Source organism: Xyrauchen texanus, chromosome 48, assembly GCF_025860055.1.
Source record: "Xyrauchen texanus isolate HMW12.3.18 chromosome 48, RBS_HiC_50CHRs, whole genome shotgun sequence".
Classification (NCBI taxonomy): domain Eukaryota; kingdom Metazoa; phylum Chordata; class Actinopteri; order Cypriniformes; family Catostomidae; genus Xyrauchen; species Xyrauchen texanus.
The window spans coordinates 14,678,582-14,700,084 of NC_068323.1; the positions used below are offsets into that span (position 1 = coordinate 14,678,582).

The following is a 21,503-nucleotide window of genomic DNA, read 5'->3' on the forward strand; positions in this document are numbered from 1 at the left end:
CCATCTTCCAAACCATGTATTTACTTTACCCAAATACACTTTGATAAATCTATAATAATGATTTATATTTTAGAGATGTTGGGATTCACACATGCTTTAAAGCACGTCAGTGTGTGTAGTGAAATACAATAATTACACTGTAATCCATGCAGAACTTTTCACTTGCTAGCACACGTGTATATTTTTCTTCATAATGGCAATAATATAAAGAAATCCTTTAGTCCTAGGCTTTCCAAGGACATGTGAGTCTTGACATTATGTTGACCACTGGTTGATAACAATGACAATCTATAAATGAGTTACTACCATTGTCAATTTAGCCATAAAATCCGACAGTTATTAAAACTTTACAACATTTGACCTTATCAGACTAGCAATCATTATGTCTAATGTTAATGAATATTGCCTAACTTTTGTAACATCATTTATTTCAAAACATCAATGTTTCCAATAAGTCAAAACAACAGCATAAGATATGACACCCGCTCAGAAGACATGTTTTCGGATATCCGTCTTGAAGGGTGAGGGTCAGAAATCCCTTGTCTCTTCAGATATATCAATACATATATATATATCCTTTTATATCAATATCTATCTATATTCTGTTGCTTAACTTCTTTAATAAAATGATGAATTAACTATATGCATGATCACATAATCAATTCTATTTTCTTATGCATAACTGAAATATATTTTGAATCATATGTGTGTTAAGAGTTAACTTTTTGCTTTCCTGCACATTTCTCAGAATCCTTTTTCTCTCTGTCCTGCACGTAGGTTGAAGGTCTCTTGGGAATAAGCTTAGCTCTGATGAGAGGGGGGCAGGGAGAATGCGTTGAATATGTTCCAGATGTATTCTGTGTTTTGATTGTTACCTTTCCTGACTAATTATATGGGTTAAAATCCTATGCAATATTACCTGAATAGTAGAAGTGTGATTTTCTATTATTATTTCTTTAGGGAAGAAATGTATGTTATTTCAACCCTCTCCTCTGCCCGAGGAGTGAATATTTTATCTCTCTTGTTTTGGTTCAAATGGCCTGATAATGTGTGCTCTGGCTGACTTGTGCCCAGAGAAGGACTGTCGTTCGTCAGTGTTTTGTGTGTGCGTTTGACCTTCTACCTAGGTTTTGAACCAGGGATGCACACCAGGCCGACTCGAAGACGCCCCGCGACCATCTGCGAGGTCACTTAAGACGTAAATCTCGGGCCCAGACGACAATTGCGCTGACTAATGTTGATAGGCCATTTAACTATCTATATGTTGTGACTTTATGTTCTTTTAGCCAATCAGGAGTGAAATAATGGAATGTACGTCCTTGCAAATGGTATAATTGATGTAAGATTTTGTGTAAGGTACGAGTTGGCTTTCGATCTCCTCGTGAGACTTTGTCGCTGGCTCTACCAATTTCACTGCAAACTATTCTTCAGTAAATTTTGATTCTTTAATTGAATTTCTCGACTCCTGGTTTTCTTTCTCCATATCTGGTCCGGGTCATAACTGTTATACCCCTAACAGTTTAGACCTATCTTTCATTATTTATTTGTCCATTCGCTCTGATAAGATGTCCTGTATCCATGTGTACACTGGTGCCTCAAACCACATTCATCCACGCAGATTTATTGATCTTGGTTTAACATTAACCAAGATTAATAACAATGGTAAATGGTCTGTGTGGTGTTCATAGTTAACCACAAGGTGGCAGTGTAATGCTTAAGTGTTGAAGTGCGACTGAGAAAGAATAAGAATCAGTGGATGGAGTGTAATAAGACTTGTTGGATAAGTGTTGTTGAATAAAAGCCTCGAAGGAATTACCCTGGTTCTGTGCCTCATACTACAAAACACTACAAATTGGCGACGATGGTTTCTGTGCCTACGCCTGCATCTTTTCTGCCATGCAGTGGAGAGCCTGCGATTCCTTTTGCTACCTGGCGGAAAATGTTACTTGCTTGCTATTAATGCTACAGGAGATGCATGGCCGGATGCTAGGAAACGTGCTATTCTACTACACAGCTTGGGTACTGAAGGCCAGAGGCTGTTTTACACGTTGCCTAATACTGGAACTACATTTGCAGAGGCTATGACAGCATTGGAGGATCATTTTGTTCCGAAGGTGAATGTTGTGGTCGCTCGACATCGCTTTCGCCAGCGTTCTCAACGTGCTGACGAGACCATTTCACAGTTCCTGTCTGCTTTGTGGGAATTATCTTCATCATGTGCTTATGGTGATCTGGAGAGTGAAATGTTGCGCGATCAGCTGGTCGAATGATCGTATGCCCCAGCAGTGCGAGACAGACTCCTGCTGGAACCAACACTGACCCTGGACACAGCTATTGTTATTGCGTGTCAGGTGGAACAAGCGCTCTCGAATTCTCACATGCTCACGGCACAAAGTTCAGTTCAGGCCGTGGCTTCTAAACCCTTTCATCGGAAGAAATGTGCTGAACTTTCTAACAGAGCAAAACCTGTGGCTGGTACTACACGGCGGGTGAGTCGCGCGTGTTACCGTTGCGGAGCTACAAATCATTTGGCTAATGCTGCCGATTGCCCAGCCGCTCGAGCCAAATGCCGCACTTGTGGTAAGACCGGACATTTCTCTAAAGTTTGCCGTTCTTCTAAGGATGTTCGGGAAGTGGTCCCTGAAGTGGTCGTTCTTTTGACCGACACCGTGAATACTTCTACAGACAAACTTTTATGCAGTATTCATGTTACGATGCCAAATGGTGCTTCCGTTCAGACTGAATTAGTCGTGGACACGGGCTCTTTGGTGTCAATCCTGCCTGCGGTCGTGTACAAACGACACTTTTCGGATTGTTCTCTTACTGCTCCTAATGTGAAACTGGTCACGTACTTGAAAGAAGACATTCCTGTGATAGGATGCTTACATGCGGACGTCTCACTGAATAAAAAAGTAACCACTGCTTGTTTTTACGTTGTGAAAGGTGGCTCTGCTTTGATGGGCATGGACTTAATTCGGGCTTTGAACTGTTCATTTCATTTTGGTACTGTTACTGCACCTGACGAACTACATGCAGTTGTTGGTGAAACTATTCCTGCTCCAGTTACTTCTGTGGGGAGCGTGAAAGGGTTTGTTCATAAGCCTACAGTTAAACCTGATGCTACTCCAGTTCGACAGAAGCTTCGTCGACTTCCATTCTCTGTGCGACAAGCTGTTTCTGCAGAACTGGACTCGATATTGCAAAATGGCATAATTGAGAAAATTGATTCTTCCCCGTGGATTTCACCTATTGTTGTCACCACGAAGAAAGGGGGTAAAATACGTCTCTGTGTTGATCTGCGTGAGCCAAACAAGGCCCTGATTGTTGACAGCCATCCTCTGCCGCATATAGATGAACTGTTGAGTGAACTAAGCGGCTCATCAGTGTTCACTACAATTGATTTAGCGGCTGCTTACCATCAGCTTACCTTACATGAGGACTGCCGGGACATCACAGCTTTTATTACGCATGATGGTCTCTTCAGGTACTGCCGGGTTCGCGACGGCCTTGCTTCCGCGCCATCGGCGTTTCAAAAGATGATGGAAACTGTCCTGAAAGGCATTCATGGAGTAAGGAACTACCTGGATGATATCATAGTGTATGGTGCCACCCAGGAAAGCCACGATACGACGCTGCGCTCAGTCATGCAGCGCTTGTCAGGAGCAGGACTACAACTGAACCGGGACAAGTGTACGTTCAGCCAGTCATCCTTAAAGTTCCTTGGACACGTTGTTTCCAAACATGGAATTTTCCCAGATGAGGAACACAAGTCTGCGATCACTGAGGCTCCTGCGCCGCATGATGTTGCGTCCTTGCGCTCATTTCTGGGACTGATTTCATGGTACAGCAAGTTTTTGCCGAACTTTGCTTCTGTTGCTGAGCCGTTGCGTGCGCTACTGAGAGATACGTCAGATATTAAGTTTGCCTGGACTGTGTCTGCTGAACGCAGCTTCAAAGAGCTGAAAGACCTGCTTTCTGGAAGTCAAGTGCTTGCGTTGTTTGACCCGTCCCTTTCCACTATAGTGTCGACTGACGCTTCTGACTATGGCCTGGGTGGGGTTTTGACACAAATACACCCAGACCGTGTTGAAAGGACTGTAGCGTTTGCTTCCAGAACCCTTACTGCAGCTGAAAGGAAATATTCTACGGTCGAGAAGGAGGCGTTGGCTTGTGTCTGGGCCATAGAAAAGTGGCGGCCGTATCTGTGGGGTCGACACTTTACGCTTAGGACTGACCATTCTGCGCTCACTACACTGTTGGCAACCAAGGGAATTGGCCGGGCCGGGATGCGGGTCGCCCGGTGGTCGGCACGGTTGCTTTGTTACACATATGATGTCATCTACCGACCTGGACGTCTTAATTGTGCTGCAGATTGTCTGTCCAGGCTGCCACTACCGACAGGAAATGATAGTGCTGTGGAACCAGAAATGGTTGCTTTCGTTACTGGGGTGCCTACATTGTCTACTGAGGATTTCTTAGCTGCTTCGGGAGCCTGTCCAGAGTTAACCCAGCTGCATTTGCGAATCGGGCAGGGCTGGCCGAAAAAATCCTGTGACCTGGATCCTGTTCTGGTGCCCTTCTTTCGTATTCGTGATGAACTTTGTGTGGATGGTGTGCTAGTGAGGAGAGGCGAACATCGTGTTCTTGTTCCTTCTACATTGCGCTGTAAATTGATAAGCCTGGCACATGAGACACACCAAGGAATTGTTCAAATGAAACAGCGGCTGCGTGAATTATTCTGGTGGCCGCAGATGGATGCTCACGTGCAGTCGGCTGTTTCTTCCTGCTTAACATGCCAACTGAATGACAAATCGGCTAAAACAGCTCCGGCTCCTCTTCAGCCTGTCAGTCTGCCGTCTGGGCCATGGCAGAAACTAGCGATCGATATCGTTGGACCGTTTGAGAGAGGGCCTTCCGACTGTCGTTTTGCCATTTGTCTCGTGGACTATCATAGTAAGTGGCCTGAGGTAGCATTTTCTCCAAATGTCACTGCTGAGGTGGTCACATCATTCCTCCAATCAGTGTTCAGTAGAGAGGGAAATCCCCAGTGTGTTGTGACTGACAACGGGCCTCAATTCACCTCCAGTGTGTTTGCAGCTTTCTTAGAGGAGAGAGGAATAAGTCACATGCGTTGGAGCATGTATTATCCACAAGGGAATGGTGCTGTAGAAAGGTGGAATAGAGTCCTGAAAGAATGCATCCTTTCTGCTGGAACAGATGGGGAAACCATGGAAACATGCAGTGACTGAGTTCTTGCAAAGCTACAGAGCTACCCCACACAGTACTACAGCCGTTTCACCTTCTGAGCTTCTTCATCATCGCAAAATGCGTACAAAGCTGAATGTTTTTCCTGTTGGCCCCAAAAGTGACAAATGTGCTCAAGTGAAAGAGACTGTGAGTAACAAACAGCTCAAGAGTAAAGAGTACACTGACAAAAGACGTGGTGCCAAGTACCACACTTTCAAACCAGGAGACCAGGTGAGAGTGAAACAACCTGGGCATGTGAAAAAGGGTGTTTCTCAGTTTTCACCACCCCTGAGCATTGAGCAGCAAATCGGAAAGAGTACCTTTGTTTTGAGTGACAAAAAGAAATGGAATGTTTCTAAATTAACTCGCTTTACAGGTCCTGTTACTACTCAGAATGAGAGCTTGCAACCACCAGTGACATTTAATCTTAGGAAGAGTAGTAGAGTGCGTAGAATGCCAGCGTGGTTGAAGGAATATGACTTACAGTGAAGTGAAATTGTACATGTATAAAAGAACATGCATCTTGTTGTGGATATGTTGTGAACAGTTATAGTTACGTAAATACATAAAACTGTGCATTAGAATTAGTAAAACAATGTCAATTACATTGTTTAAGTTGTTGTAAAGTTAATAACAGTACACAGTAAGGTTAGGTGATTTTGTTACTTAAACAAACAAAAGATTTGGTTCTGAACACTCATCTGTCACATGAAGAATCTTTCAAGTAAGAGGGGAATGTGGTGTTCATAGTTAACCACAAGGTGGCAGTGTAATGCTTAAGTGTTGAAGTGCGACCGAGAAAGAATAAGAATCAGTGGGTGGAGTGTAATAAGACTTGTTGGATAAGTGTTGTTGAATAAAAGCCTCGAAGGAATTACCCTGGTTCTGTGCCTCATACTACAAAACACTACAGTCTGCACTTATATATCGCTTTTTTTTAACCTTAGAGGTTACCAAAGCGCTTTACACTGTTTCCCAATCACCCATTCACACACACACTCATACACCAATGGTATGAACAAAACTTGAACAAACAATGAACAAAACTTTTACATAACGTGACTATTGCATAAACTGATGTTAATGAATACAACGTTACTGTAAAGTGTTACCATAATTAGTCAGATAATACAGGGTAAGTTGAGGATTACTAAAGAACTGTGGTGTTATTTCATAGTATCAATGTCTGATTTAATTAATAATGAAATGGTTAATAATAGAGGATCACGGCAAATATTAAATAGAGTTAACAGGAACCCCAAACATTTAAGAATAACTTAAATATTTCCCATGATATTTTCATGATGCCTTGTAATTTTTCCAATTCACTGGAACAAAAAGTGTTTGCAAATGGTTCACCATGAATACTGGGTATAATAAATTACAAAACAGGACATGGTATGTCACAATGCTTAAAAATCATTCATGTAAATGCCATGTGCTTTCCAGACAGCAGATATTTTTGACCCACTGTTTGCAAAAGAGCAAACGCTTCCATCATTCACCTTGAATCCAAGCAGCCACCATGAACTCTGTATTCATAGGAAAAAACGGGCTAGTCAAATATTCCTCAATGGCTTGGTATTTAGACATGCATTAGCTGTGTGAAACTTTCTATCAGTGAAGAGGGAGATAAAACCCACACACCTGCAAGACCACAATAACCGAGAAGAAAAGTTTTGCTGCTCGCTGGAATTATTCATACAGTTTCAGGGGCAGAAAGGTCAGGGGGTGGATTTAATAGCTTGGCACCATGTTGTCCTAGCAACAGAAGCCATTAGGAAAGTTTTAAGCAATGAATAAGACTGGCCACAAGCTTTCACCACTGGAACATCTACTTTAAAAGGGACAGTTCGCCCAAAAGTGAAAATTCTTTGTATGAGGGTAAGTTAATGACAACGTTTTTGGGTGAAATATAACTTTAAAATATGGGGCTTTCAAAACTACTTTTCCCTAGTCAGTGTGATCAAAATGTTTTCTCACGTACAGCATAGCGCCCCCCCAGTGGATACAAAGGAAGGATGACATGTGCCATGATGCACCTCCCTACATACTCCTGTGGAGTTAAAGAAAGAAAACCTTTAATGCCATACAAAAATGTTTTCCTTCTAACCTGGACATACTGCAGCTCATATAGAGTTTCAAAAAGTTTCTGCTCCACCCTGTCCACTTGCTTTATCGTGAGTTGTTTAATGCTCTTTAAGGTCTATCAGTTATTTCTATTCAAACCACATTGAACCACTTGTTTACTGGATACAGGTTTATACGGTTTGAAAGTCTGAGACCACACTGAAAAATCTAATTTAAATTTTAAGAGTTTTAGTTTTTACACAAAGAAACTGACATAAAATGCACATTAAATTTGTAAGATTTAGCACTAATTTTAAGTCACCATTGGAGTAAGTAAATGCATGGCATTGACCATGTTATAACTTCGATTATTTGCTTCCATTAAAACACAGTAAATGCACTTTGGAACACTCTAAAATCATGCGGGACAAAATGATCATACAGTTTTGTGGAGTCCATGCCAGCTCGTGTGCATGCTGTCCTTAAAGAGGAATGGGGACATAACCAATTACACTACTAAGAAATACAGAATTACCTGTATTAAGTACCTAAATATTTTTTAATACAATGTTAAAAGTTTAATTTGTCATGGATAAAACTAAAATTTCATTAAGTCATGAAGCTCCACATGGTGCAAAATAATAGGACCTTTGAACATGTAATCTGTTAGCCAATCAACTTGTGTACTCTTTCTTTATCTACCATTTAAATTGCCTCAGTTTTTTTTAGTGCGCTAGTAGAGTTTTCTTTCTGAAACCCTCCTCCTCCCCAGCATCAACTGTCTAGATCTGCTTCAATGGGATTGAATGTTTGTCTCATTGTGGAGCAGCATGTGCACATGCTCAACACAGCATGTCTGGGTTTATTCTAGAAGTAGCAAGACTTTGTACTTGCTCTTCAGCAGCAGCATAAGCTTTTAATGTGTATATTCAGTCAGGACTAAACAATATTAAATAAGAAAAATGCATTTCCTCAAGTGGACCCAGACTTTTGAACCCCACTGTGTATCATCTAAATTAGTCTTGAATGCAGACTTTGGATTTAATGGTGTCACAAGCATTGATTCCTTAATAAATAGCAGTCAATCGTACAATTTGGTGCGGTTTCGGCTTTCAACTTATAAAAAAGATTTTATAAGTCATACAGGTCAAGCTAAATTACTTAAATTCAGCTGTCCATTGAGTTAGGTGCGCAGGGTCTGCTTAGAAAATAATTGGGCGGACGTTCAGTGGGTAAAAGTAGTCATTACATGGTCTGCGAAAGATTTTTAGCTACAAATTTGTAAGCTTATTGTAATAATTGTATTAATATCAACTGAAATTAACATAAATATACTTATAAATATACATTTTTAATTTACACTAACTTTCCCATAACAGGGTTGACATGTTATGCTATGACATCACAAAATAAAGAAAAACATAAGATTTACACACTTCAAATAACACAAATTATTTTGCTGAATGGCTGAAAGCACAATGCATGCATATGACATATAAAGCAAGCCCACACTACTCCTCAAGTCACCTCAGGACAGGTTTGAACCTGTTAATACACTTAACTGTATTGAAACACATTTAGAAATTCAATGATTTTAACAAAGATGTAATAGATTAATCTTTAGGAACATGAGGAAATGACAATTGGTGCAATTAATTAAATTATTTCCATTATTTTACATTTTACTTTTAGGCCCACATAAGTGTGTAGCTTTACAAATAGCCTTTCTTCTTTTTAACAAGCTAATTAAATTGTAATCAGTTAAAACTAATCATTATAAATACCATAACTTCTACTGGGGACTTGTTGTAGGAATGACCCATAGACATATTGAAAGAAAAAAGATCGCTATCAATATCACCAACCTCTCTTAATCTTATTACCAGGCATGGTGGAGTAATGTCCAGTGACAAATTGTTCTGGAAAGGAAGGATGAAACCCACATTAATGGGTCAGTTGACAATGAAGAGAGTCTTACAAACATTTGCATGAAACCACTCTCACCTTACAGACAAATAGACATGGCTGAAGAGTTTGTGCAAATGTGTTCCACCAGGTAAAGGGAGGGGATGGATCTTGATATGTAGCAACAGGTGGGAAAATAGGATGAGAGAAAGAAAAAGAGAATAATTTCAAATGATAATTGGTAACACTTTATTTTACGTAGTCCTTGATACAGAGTAATTACTTAGTTAATTACTTAGTAATAAACGTTGTAATTACATGTACCAAAATGTAATTAACATGTAACTAAGTTATGGTACAGCCTGTACTTACAGATTGTAATTACACACATGTAATAGGCAGCTACTGTTACACATATGTAACAAGCCGAGTCTGTTATATACGTGTTACAAACTTGGTACACTGTAATTATGTAAGAAAGTACTTAGTACCACACAAGGTAACAAGAAGTACTTAAATATATTAGGCTACTAAGGTCTGCAGTTACACATGGCAAATGTGTACGTTTTGTAGCATTACATGTATGTAACATAAAATAAAGTGAATCAAGATTGTACTTAAGTGGACTTCATGTGTATCTACATACCTTATCCATCTTAAATAACCCACTAGTTCACCGCTAAAATACATGCATTAGCTTCTTTATTACATTACAATTACAGAAAATTACACAGGTATAAGCTACGTAAAATAAAGTGTATCAAGACTGTACTTAAGTGGACTTCATGTGTATCTACATACCTTGTCCATATGTACCTTAGTTTGAATTAACTCACTAGTTTACAGCTTAAATACATGCATTAGCTTCCTAATTACACTGCAACTACAGAATATTACACAGGTATAAGCTACGTAAAATAAAGTGTATCAAGACTGTACTTAAGTGGACTTCATGTGTATCTACATACCTTGTCCATATGTACCTTAGTTTGAATTAACTCTCTAGTTCACAGCTTAAATACATGCATTAGCTTCCTAATTACACTGCAACTACAGAATATTACACAGGTATAAGCTACTTAAAATAAAGTGTATCAAGACTGTACTTAAGTGGACTTCATTTCTATCTTACCTTATTCATATGTGCCTTAGTTTGGGTAAACTCACTAGTTCACAACTTAAATACATGCATTAGCTTCTTAATTACATTGCAACTACAGAATATTACACAGGTATAAGCTACATAAAATAAAGTGTATCAAGACTGTACTTAAGTGGACTTCATGTGTATCTACATACCTTGTCCATATGTACCTTAGTTTGAATTAACTCTCTAGTTCACAACTTAAATACATGCATTAGCTTCCTAATTACATTGCAACTACAGAATATTACACAGGTATAAGCTACGTAAAATAAAGTGTATCAAGACTGTACTTAAGTGGACTTCATGTGTATCTACATACCTTGTCCATATGTACCTTAGTTTGAATTAACTCTCTAGTTCACAACTTAAATACATGCATTAGCTTCCTAATTACATTGCAACTACAGAATATTACACAGGTATAAGCTACGTAAAATAAAGTGTATCAAGACTGTACTTAAGTGGACTTCATGTGTATCTACATACCTTGTCCATATGTACCTTAGTTTGGGTAAACTCACTAGTTCACTGCATAAATACAAGCAGTAGCTATAAATATAAAACACATTAGAGGACTTCTAACCTTGTGTTTGTTGGGGTTTGTTATCAAAATGTTTGCAGCTCCTATGGTCATTGAGGGGAGAACAGCAGCACTGGTGGTCAGAAATACAGTCAGCCAAACCTCAGGGGTACTGTAAGCATGTCCAAAAGTTCCTGCGAATTTAAAATAACCAATAGGCTAACTTTGTTAGTTAAAAACTTTCTCCAAAAAGATGACCACTATGAATTAGGGTCAAAACAGTGATATGAAAAGTAAAAAAAATACAAAATCAGTAACTTTTGTTTATAAACTGATCTTTCAACTGGCCCTAGTGGCCAATATATGATACATAGGTTCAGTAGTTGAACCAAAAGTGACCATGGATTTTTTACATCAACATCAAGATTTTAGGTTGAAACATTTATGAATGAATAAGGGAGGTGTAAGTGTGCTCCACTGTACTCATGTGTGTAAGCTGTGCTCTAAATTAGGTTTTGTATTTATATTAATGCATTTGGAAGACACTTCAAAGCACTGCATTTGATGTGAATATTTGATCAATTTGTTTTAACAGTGGAATTTGTGGTGCATAACTACACTACCCATAATACAGCAGAGACATATCCACCAATTAGAGAGTTGTAGCAAACAAAGCCCACCAAAAGCTCTCCAGCAACCATCCACTACCATGACACATTGTTACTGTCACAGTCCCTACACTCTCAAATGAAATATATATTTGTATAAAATTTTGCAATACATAAATCTACACTTATAATCAAATTTTTTTTTTGTTTGATCAATCATTAGCAATGCTACATTGGGTTGTAATTCATTCCCTCATGAAAGATGGTAGGTACACAGTCTTGTACCTTTGTCTTTTTGTCAACTTTTCAAATACTTATTGCTTCAAAATTAAAGTTTGTATTGTCGTAATTTACATTGAAGCTGGTTGGTTTGGTTAATGGCTTAGAACATTTTTATGAAGGAATTTAAGAAATCCCTACTTAAGAAATCCTTATGGTGTAATGCGTTAGCCCCATCATTAAACATTAAGTGTTATTCTCGATATGTATGAATTTCTCACTCTTGATCATGTTCACATCATTGGCTCCATCTCCTATTGCCATGGTAATGCAAGTCGAATTCGTCCTGACCGTGTCGTCTCAGCTTTTTGTGCTGGTGTCACACGGCAACTCCCGTACTATACACATACAAAATTTCATTACATATAAAATGTATAATGAATGGCAGCCCTGTCACATAGGCTATGTTCACACAGTCAGTGTTTGGGAATGACAACCGTATTGACATACGGGTGTGAGTCTTGTAATGTCATGTTCATACACCAGCGTACTCTAGCAGTTTGAATACTGTCTGTATGAATGAACAACCAAAGTGACAACCGTGTTCCAACACCTGTAACCATAGTGACAGTGACTAAAAGATGGTGACGTCCATAACACCAGCACGTCTTATCACAACTGACGCCGTGTTATTAAATAAATGAGTCCAATCGAGGCTCAAGCTCATCCATCAGATCATAATTAACTGACAGTGGCTTTGAATGCTTTTTAACTGTGAGCCAATCTGGTTGCTTAGGAGTCCTGGCTGGAGTCTCTCAGCACACCCTGGATTCAAACTCGCGACTCTAGGGGTGGTTGTCAGTGTCAATATTTTAACACAATATTTTTTCACGTTACTACACAAAGCCATTTCTAACTGAAAATGTTGACTATAACAAGACAAAATCAAATATGCTACGTATTATGGATATGGATAACACAGCATTCACTTTCTTTAGTCTATGTTTGAGTGGAGGGGAAAATCAACAAATAATTGAAAAGGTCAACAGAACACAATAAGAAGTGTGTTGAAGGACAGCTTTGGTGCATTTATATTGACAAATAGTTTTTCTTAGTTCTGAAGTTTAAAATAAGCTTAAAATATTGATGTTGAGTTTTTAGTTACAATTTTAACTCAAATTCATGAATAGATTCATTCATACTCACCTGTTATGGACTCGGTCTTGAGTCCAAATCGCCCCTTTTCGACTCGGACTCGACTCAGACTTAATTTTTTAAAGACTCGGCCTTGACTCCGACTCGACTAAGGTGGACTCGAACCCAACACTACCATAAATAACTGTCCTGTGCGTGAACAGGACAGTATAACCATATAAAGAACTCACAACAGGTCTGAGAACCGTATTCTTCTGCTGTGTGAACGTGGCCATAGTTTTTTTATTTTCACCCGTTTAATACATTTGAAGCAGTGTAAGTCTTTAATATATATCAGATATACATGTATGTATGTCTGATTTACCTGTGTATAAAGCCAGCTCATAGGCTGTGTCTGTGTTTCTCAGTACAGTTCCTCTGAGCAGCATGTGGTCTGTGTCCAGCAGGTGGCGCTCTCATTTCCAGTGTAATTCACCTCTGAAGGAGTGCAGGTTACCGTTTGGCTCCTCACAACTCACAAGCAGGGAAGAAAAGACAAAGAGAGAGAAAGAAAGAATTGGGGAGGATGTTTTAATAATTTTGGATCACTTTACTTTGATAAGTAGGGTTTAATTTAGGACAAATCTTTGCATGCAATTTATAGAATTAACAGAATTAAGAGAGTGTCTGACATAGTATGGAAGGTCCTTGATGAGAATTTCCATTGCAGATTATAGAACTAATTTGCATATTGCAATAAGCAGTTTGTAAATTATTATTATTATTTTTTTAAGTATTTGTTTTTAAGTTGCTGTCAGTTCTGGTGGTGGTCAGATGGAGATGCTCTCTCCCATCGATGTCTGCGGTTTCTACATAGCAAAGACTGTGGCTCAGTGCTGCATAGAAGGAGCAGGTCTGCCTGAGAGATCAAAAGTATTAAGATGTCCCAATTAATTTTATTGTTTCATTTAAATAATAATGATTATAATTTTTTTTTTTTTTAAATAAATACAAAAAAATGTTTTGAATAAAAAGGTCCTAATCTAGCCCTGTTCATGAGCATAAGAAGTACTCACAGGAATGACCTGGTCCTTATGAATGCGTAGAATGTTAATTTGAGAATCACTACGCCGCCGGCCCTGAAAGACTGAGGTACAGAGGGATCATCTTCCATAATAAGTGTATATGGGCTTAATGCATTAAGATTGTAATAGGTGTCAGATTGTTCTTTAATTAAATTTACCACATCGGTGGCCAGATCTTTAAACCCACACACAAGCAGAACATTAAGGAGTGGACGCATTGCGATAAACCACAGCATAGTTGAAATTATAGGAACACACTGCAAATGAAAAATATGCACACATAAACCAGAGAATAGACAAGATGCACAAACCAGCATACATTTTTACACACCCCAGTGAGACATACTCTAACCACTAAGCAATGCACTGATGATTCATAAGGACAGACTTAATTTACCAACAGAATGTGGTTACATGTCATGCTGTGGTGGTTGTTTGGATAAAAAGTTTTGACAAAACAATTTCCTTTGTGTTTCTAATAATCACAATTGAATTTCAAATAAAAGGTTTGCAAACAGCCAAGATTTGACCATGTTATTTGTGCATTAATCTATGCATTTCTAAACTACTTAGACCAGCATATATATATATATATATATATATATATATATATATATATATATATATATATAACAGTTAGTTACGTTCCTCAAGCTGATGGTCTGACACCATCGGCACTCAGACGCTTCACTGTTTGTGTATCACTTCGTTTGTGTTCGTCGTCCTAAACTAAAGTGTAAGAGCAGTGCATATGTGTTAAGAGCTAATGTAGGCTATGTGTCTCTTTTTACATCTATTTTTTTAACATTACATATGTTAGCCAGCAGGTGGTGGCAAAAGATAATTTTTGTGTGTAATATGAGGCAGTTAGGTGACGTGAATGAATCCGTTAGTCGTTGTTTACATAGAACAGCTGTTCATGATCGCTCGTATTACTACTACATTTCTTAAGCTAGGAAATAGCTTTAAACGGCTTTAAATGAACAACTTCAGTATTAAGGCTCATCACAGCTGAGAGACACAACAGACTGATTGATTACAGAACTCAAGGCACTTACCAATTGCCAGAGTTTCCACATTGGATATATACAGTTTAAAATGATGGAGGACATTGCGGTTTCTATAGTGATCGACTCTACCATGGCTACCGCGAAATAGGGAGAATTACCCTCACATGGATTGCTATTTTACCATCTTCAGAAACCTGACAGCATCTCTGATTAGGTGTGGCAACAGGTGATCGCACGCGCTCCATCTCTCTCTCTATCTCTCACTCTATCTCTCTCTCTCTCTCTCTCTCTCTCACTTATCTCACACACACATCACCCTTGTTTATCCAATAATTTGTTAGAAACAGCACAAGCCATGATACTATTTCTTTAGTGACATTTTGAATTACTAACGAATGCTTGGATGCATCATTTGTTTTGAACCAGCAAGGGCAGATTCTGATCTGCCGTGTAACAAAGCAGTTCCATGCACAAATGCGTTTTTATGACCTTACTCAGTTTTTCCTAATTTCTTTAAATGTACTTGTTCATTGAACTGCTGTATATAAGCAAAATCACACTCGCAATTATGCTTTATGGCCCTACTGCTGTGATTACCTGATGTAGGGCCATATCGCACTCCTGCTCATGTAACATTGCTTAAATATATATATATACATATCAGTGGCTATGGGCTGGGGTGGGCCTGGACCTCACCCAAATTAGACCCAATATTCTGATTTCTGGAAGTGTGAAAGAACTGTTTTGATGCATGGCTTCTCTGAGGAAAATTTTACTTCACGACTTTGTGAATATATAATGTCTTTAATGATTTGACGTGTGTATTTATATTTTTTCAAGCTACAGTACTTTCTCATTTGATCATGTGACCAAAAATCTGGGTTCATTTGTAATTTATGGGTGTGTTCTGTATTTTATTTGAGAAAACTATTAAGAATAAAAAAATTTGGGCACAGCAGTATTCAATATTCATGAACCTTGAAGTCAGTATTCATAATGTGAATAAAAATTTGGTAAGTCAAGTATTCTTCACACTGACATGCACAGAACAGGGGCTAAAGGGGCCCTTTTGTTCACAAATGTAAAGGTGCCCCTTTAAGCGGAGGTGCCATTTTACAACATTTATCAATTTTAGTTAATTTAAGTTAATATCTTAACTTTATAAAAGTATTACCAAAGTTTTCACTTGAGAGGGAGACCCACAAACCTGCAAGACCACAACAAGCAGGAAGAAAAGGTTTGCTGCTCTGTGGAACTGTTCGTACAGATTCAGGGGCAGAAAGGTCAGAAGGGTGTATTTGTTGCTCCACACTAGGTTGTCCTGGCAACAGAAACCACTGGGAAATACGTAGTTAACCATTGAATAAGACCAAGCTGTCACTATTGGAAAATCTATTTTATAAGGACTGTTCACCCAAAAATTACAATTTAGAATACAAGCCTCAGGCACCATATGCTTTCATGATATAGAAATTATAACAGAACTTTCATTTTTAGGTGACCTATCCCTTAACATATGAGGTGTGGCCTTGTATCAAATGCCTATTGATACTTCTATAACTCTTTTTTTCCTCAATATAATCAAAAAGGTTTCTTACATACAGCATAGTGCCCCCAGTGGATACATAAGAAAGATTTGCGGAGCAATGACTCGTGAAAACATCGGCCGTTGGCCCACACCTCCCACCAGTTTCCTGAAAAGTTTAAAAGAAGGATCATCTAATGTCTTATACCATTTAATATGTAGCTTTAAAGATGGGTCATAATACTTTACCATGCTTTAATTCAATGAACATGCTTTTAAATATTTTTCAATAGGCAAAGGAAAATCTGGGGGGCAATGGTCCCCCCAATGCCCCCACATGATTACAAATTAAATAGTCAAGCTATAAAAAGTCATTTAAAATGGTTGAAAACTTAAAAGAAATGGTGACCGGTTACAGGACCAAATATACACACTTTTACCCTATACATTCAAATCAATAAAAAATCTTGATGTTCATTAAATGTTGGTGGATACATGCATCAACTACCCATATATTATATACTTTTATATCATATCTAATATCTAATATATCTTATGCTATGATACATATTTTGGTCCAAACACAAGCATTGATTCATTTTACTAAATTAATATTTAGACAGATTGAAGAAAAAAAGCCTGCCAGTAATACCAGTCTCAATATTGGCCATAGTGGAATAAGCCCAGGGACAGATAGTTCTGAAAAAGATAGACAAAAGCATATTAACAGATGTTAGTTGATAAAGAAGCATATATATATATACAGTATAAAGTATAAAAGACCTGTGAGCATTATATGTTTTCACAAAAACACATTTTATATATTCTGCTTTTAGTATATTAGTAGGAAATATACATTTTAGATTTCAACATTCCCTTTGCATATTGAATTGAATAGAAGTACAAGGAGCCGTACAACAGATGGTGTGACTCCACAGAGCATGGAGCTCAACATCATTGAGTCAGTCTGGGATTAGGCCTACATGAAGAGACAGAAGCAACTCAGAGGGTGCCTTGGTGAATTGGTGTTGTTTTGAAGGCAAAGGTTGTCACACCAAATATTGATTTAGCTTTTTTATGTTTACTGGACTTTGTATGATGTTTATTGATAAATGAAAACTATTTTTGTCATTATTTTTTAAGACATTTTCACTATGCAACATTTTTCACAAGTGCGTAAACCTTTTGTGTGTGTATATATATATATATATATATATATATATATATATATATATATATACACCGATCAGCCACAACATTAAATCACCTGCCTAATATTGTGTAGGTCCCCCTCATGCTGCCAAAACAGTGCCAACACGCATCTCAGAATTGCATTCTTCTTACCACAACTGTACAGGGTTACTGTAGACTTTGCCCGTTCGAACCAGTCTGGCCATTCTCTGTTGACCTCTCTCATCAACAAGGCATTTCTGTCCGCAGAACTGCTACTCACTGGATGGTTTTTGTTTTTGCCACCATTCTGAGTAAATTCTAGAGACTGTTGTGTGTGAAAATCCCAGGAGATCAGCAGTTACAGAAATACTCAAACTAGCCCGTCTGGCACCAACAATCATGCCACGGTCGAAATCACTGATATAATTTTTTTTCCCTATTCTGATGGTTGATGTGAACATTAACTGAAGCTCCTGACCCATTTCTGCATGATTTTATGCGTTGCACTGCTGCCACACGATTGGCTGATTAGATAATTGCATGGATGATTGTTGGTGCCAGATGGGCTTGTTTGAGTATTTCTGTAGCTGCTGATCTCCTGGGATTTTCACACACAACTGAGATGCAGGTTTGTGCTACTTTGGCAGCACAAGGGGGACCTACACAATATGAGGCAGGTGGTTTTAATGTTGTGCTGTTTTGAAAGCAAAGGTGGTAACAACATTTTTATTTAGATTGTTTTATGTTTACTGGATTTTATGTGTCGTTTATTGATTAATGAAAACTATTTCTGGCATTATTTTTGAAGACATCCTCAAATTGTTTTTGCCCAAAAATATTTTGGCAAAACAAAGTGCCCAAAATTTTGCACAGTATTGTATATATATTTAAGTAGCCAAGTGACGTTTAACTGTAGTCATAAATTGGACATAAATTGGACGAACCAGAGTAATGTGACGCCTGCTTTCCGGCTGTGACGAGGCAGGCAAGGAATGAGGATCTAAACGCAGCTTTTATTAACAAAGAATAAACAAACTAACTCAGAATGTAATAGAAACAAAAACACAGGGAACCAGGCACAGAGTATCCAACAATACATGCAAAGACTGACAAACTAACCAGGGGAAACAAGGACTGAAATACACAAGGGAAAACAAGAAACACCTGCGGAAAGAATCAAGGGAAAACCAATCATAAAATTAAACTACAAAAGGACTACAAAATTAACAAGAAACAGGAACTAAACAAGAATTACAAAGTAAAAGACAAGACCAAAAACAACAGGGAATGTGACACTGGCACTCTCTTGTGTTGCACATGTGTGGTTAGAAACGTGAGAACATGCATTGTGCAAAAGAGCTCCCAGTTTTGTTCATCGGTAGAGAATTTGTGGTTAAATATCACATTTGACACAAAATGCTTATAAATTGCATTAAACGTGTTAAGAATAGTTCATGTTAAACTATTAGCATGTTTGAATGTTAAAATGTTGTGTTTGTAATGAACGTCAACAAGTCTACACGATTCCCAGTGGCTGTCGATGAGCCTGTCCAGTTCCCTGAGGCCGTTGACGAGCCTGTCCAGTTCCCTGTTTCAGTTAGAATGGTGCTGTAGTGATCAACTCCTCTTATGTAGGTCTTTTGAATGGAGCTGATGTTATTTTTCTGGTCAGACTTTTGAAGGGGATGTGAACCTGATGCTTTGCTGTATTTTGGTATACTGTATCTTATTTGGCTAGTCCAGACAATTGGCTTGAAGGCCTTTTAGTGTCTTTATACATAGCAAAGACACTGTGCACGTGATATTAACTGATACATCTAGTTAATTGTGTCTAATTTGTGCACCCTCACATCACAACCTTTTGTTTGACAAAGAAGGAAATAGAACTCTACAAATAAACTTTTCTCAATTTTCCTGCCAAAGTTTTAATCTGAATATAACCCTGATTTTCAAGTCTAAAAATGTGCATTTCAGTGAGAGAAGATGCAGAGACATACAGTACATACCATTTTGTCTGAAATATCTTCAGACAGTCGAAAGCTTCAGATACTTAACATATTTTGCATAATGATACCCCTGATTTTAAGTTATTATATGGTTATTCTGGTTGATTTAACCTAAAACTGATGCTAAAAAAAAAAAAAAAACTAAAGAAAGCTTTGTCAAATTCCAGTGTAATGGAAGAACGAAAGTCATCCGGGTTTTGGAACAATATGAGGGTGAATAAATTATGTTTGTGTGAACGATCCCTTTCAGGCAGACTGAAGAGCTGAGAAAATATCAGTTCTATCATTTTATTATGCCTTTCTATTTGTTGTTGTTGCTGTCTATTGTTTTCACTTCTCCTTTTTTTTTTGGCTTTATGAAACATCAGAGATATGCAACAACATTCTAACTCTAAGCCAGGAAGTTTAAAAGTGCTAAAATTGTCTGAGACCAAGAAAGCTTAGTTGGGTGTGAAGAAGACTGACTTCAGAGTAGCATGTATACAGTGCAACTAAGGGGTTCAGGAGGCACAGTAGAAGCTGAGGAGGGGCCATAACGTTTCATACTCTGAAACTAGATTCCTGAGCTACTCATCATTTAAAGTAGATAAACTATAGTCAAGCTACTCTTAAATTAAAAAATGAGTTACCTATTCTGAAAGTTAATATAAAAAAGTACATTGAAGCTATTTAAAGAAGAAATTAGTTTAATATGTATAACAATTAGATGATATAACTTAATGAGAGGGACATTAAACAATTAGGATGACAACATTAAGCATATACACTCACTCAATATTTTATTACGTATAAGTTGCTTAGTAAGGACTACAACTACCACAAGGATGTGAGTTTACGTGATTGATGTATCAGACAAGCGTTGTAGTCCTTATGTAGGAACTTGTTAGCAACTTTTTAAGCACATGACACATGAGCTTCAAAAAACGTAAAAGGTATTGACTGTGTGATTTATTTTGTAGAACAAAATGTTAAAGTCTCTACAGGTAATTTTTTCTACAGACTTTATTTACTCAAATATAAACCCTACAAACTGAAGTCATAACTGAACAGGTCTATGGATAATTTATTTTTGACAGGGATGAAAACGAGTCAGACATAGTACTGTTATTAAAATTGTTTTTGATCATTCTGCGGACAAAATATATATAGTTATAATATATATATCTATAGGCCTATATATATAAAACGTTCAGTAGACAAACTCCAGGAAGCTGTGAATGCTCCAGAAAGCTCAAAATTGTGAGAATTGATGTGATCTAGGACATTTATATTGGTTTAAATAGTGCATGCCATTGAACAGACTGTAAGTGTATCCCTCAAAGTCTTAATTTGATTGCCATCTTTAAATTGAAATATGGTGCTATTGTGAATAAAGTGTGCTGGCCTAGTCCATAATCTGTCCTTTTTACCAGCACTAAAATGCTCTTTTCAATGGCCTTCCCTCCATCTAGTGGTTATTCAGCCACACTGCAGCTTAATTAATTTCTATCCATCTGCTTCAGGGCCACATAAAACAAGCCTAAGTGCAGATGATCTGTCTGTTTATCCTCATTCCACATCATGACCCCTCATGTCTCAAATCAAAATATACCCCTTTCTGAGGCCCCTATGTGAGAGAACTATCAAAGCTTAGTGGGCAGCGCTGAAGGCGTATGGGAGGGGTGACTGCATGCGTGCGTGCGTGTGTGTGCATGAGATAACGCGTCTCAAGTCCTATCAAGCTCATCTATTTTTACATGTGGCCTCTCTCAGACGCAGAGTGGTTTGTGAGATGAGAGGGGACCAGTGACAGGGACTCCAAGACCTGCACTGCAGTTGTGACCGGTTGACCAGGTTGCTATTGGCAATGCTCCA

General features: G+C 38.1%; 2 protein-coding genes across 3 annotated transcripts in view; one reads left to right on the forward strand and one right to left on the reverse strand.

The window, feature by feature from the left end:
* Nucleotides 1-21,503, reverse strand: part of LOC127639342 (leucine-rich repeat and immunoglobulin-like domain-containing nogo receptor-interacting protein 3) — a 205,949-nt gene that overhangs the window by 55,912 nt on the left and 128,534 nt on the right. The window lies entirely within an intron of this gene.
* LOC127639507 (uncharacterized protein K02A2.6-like) lies at nt 2,715-5,249 on the forward strand. The gene has a single exon (XM_052121558.1). The coding sequence runs from the start codon at nt 2,715-2,717 to the stop codon at nt 5,247-5,249; it is 2,535 nt and encodes an 844-aa protein (XP_051977518.1).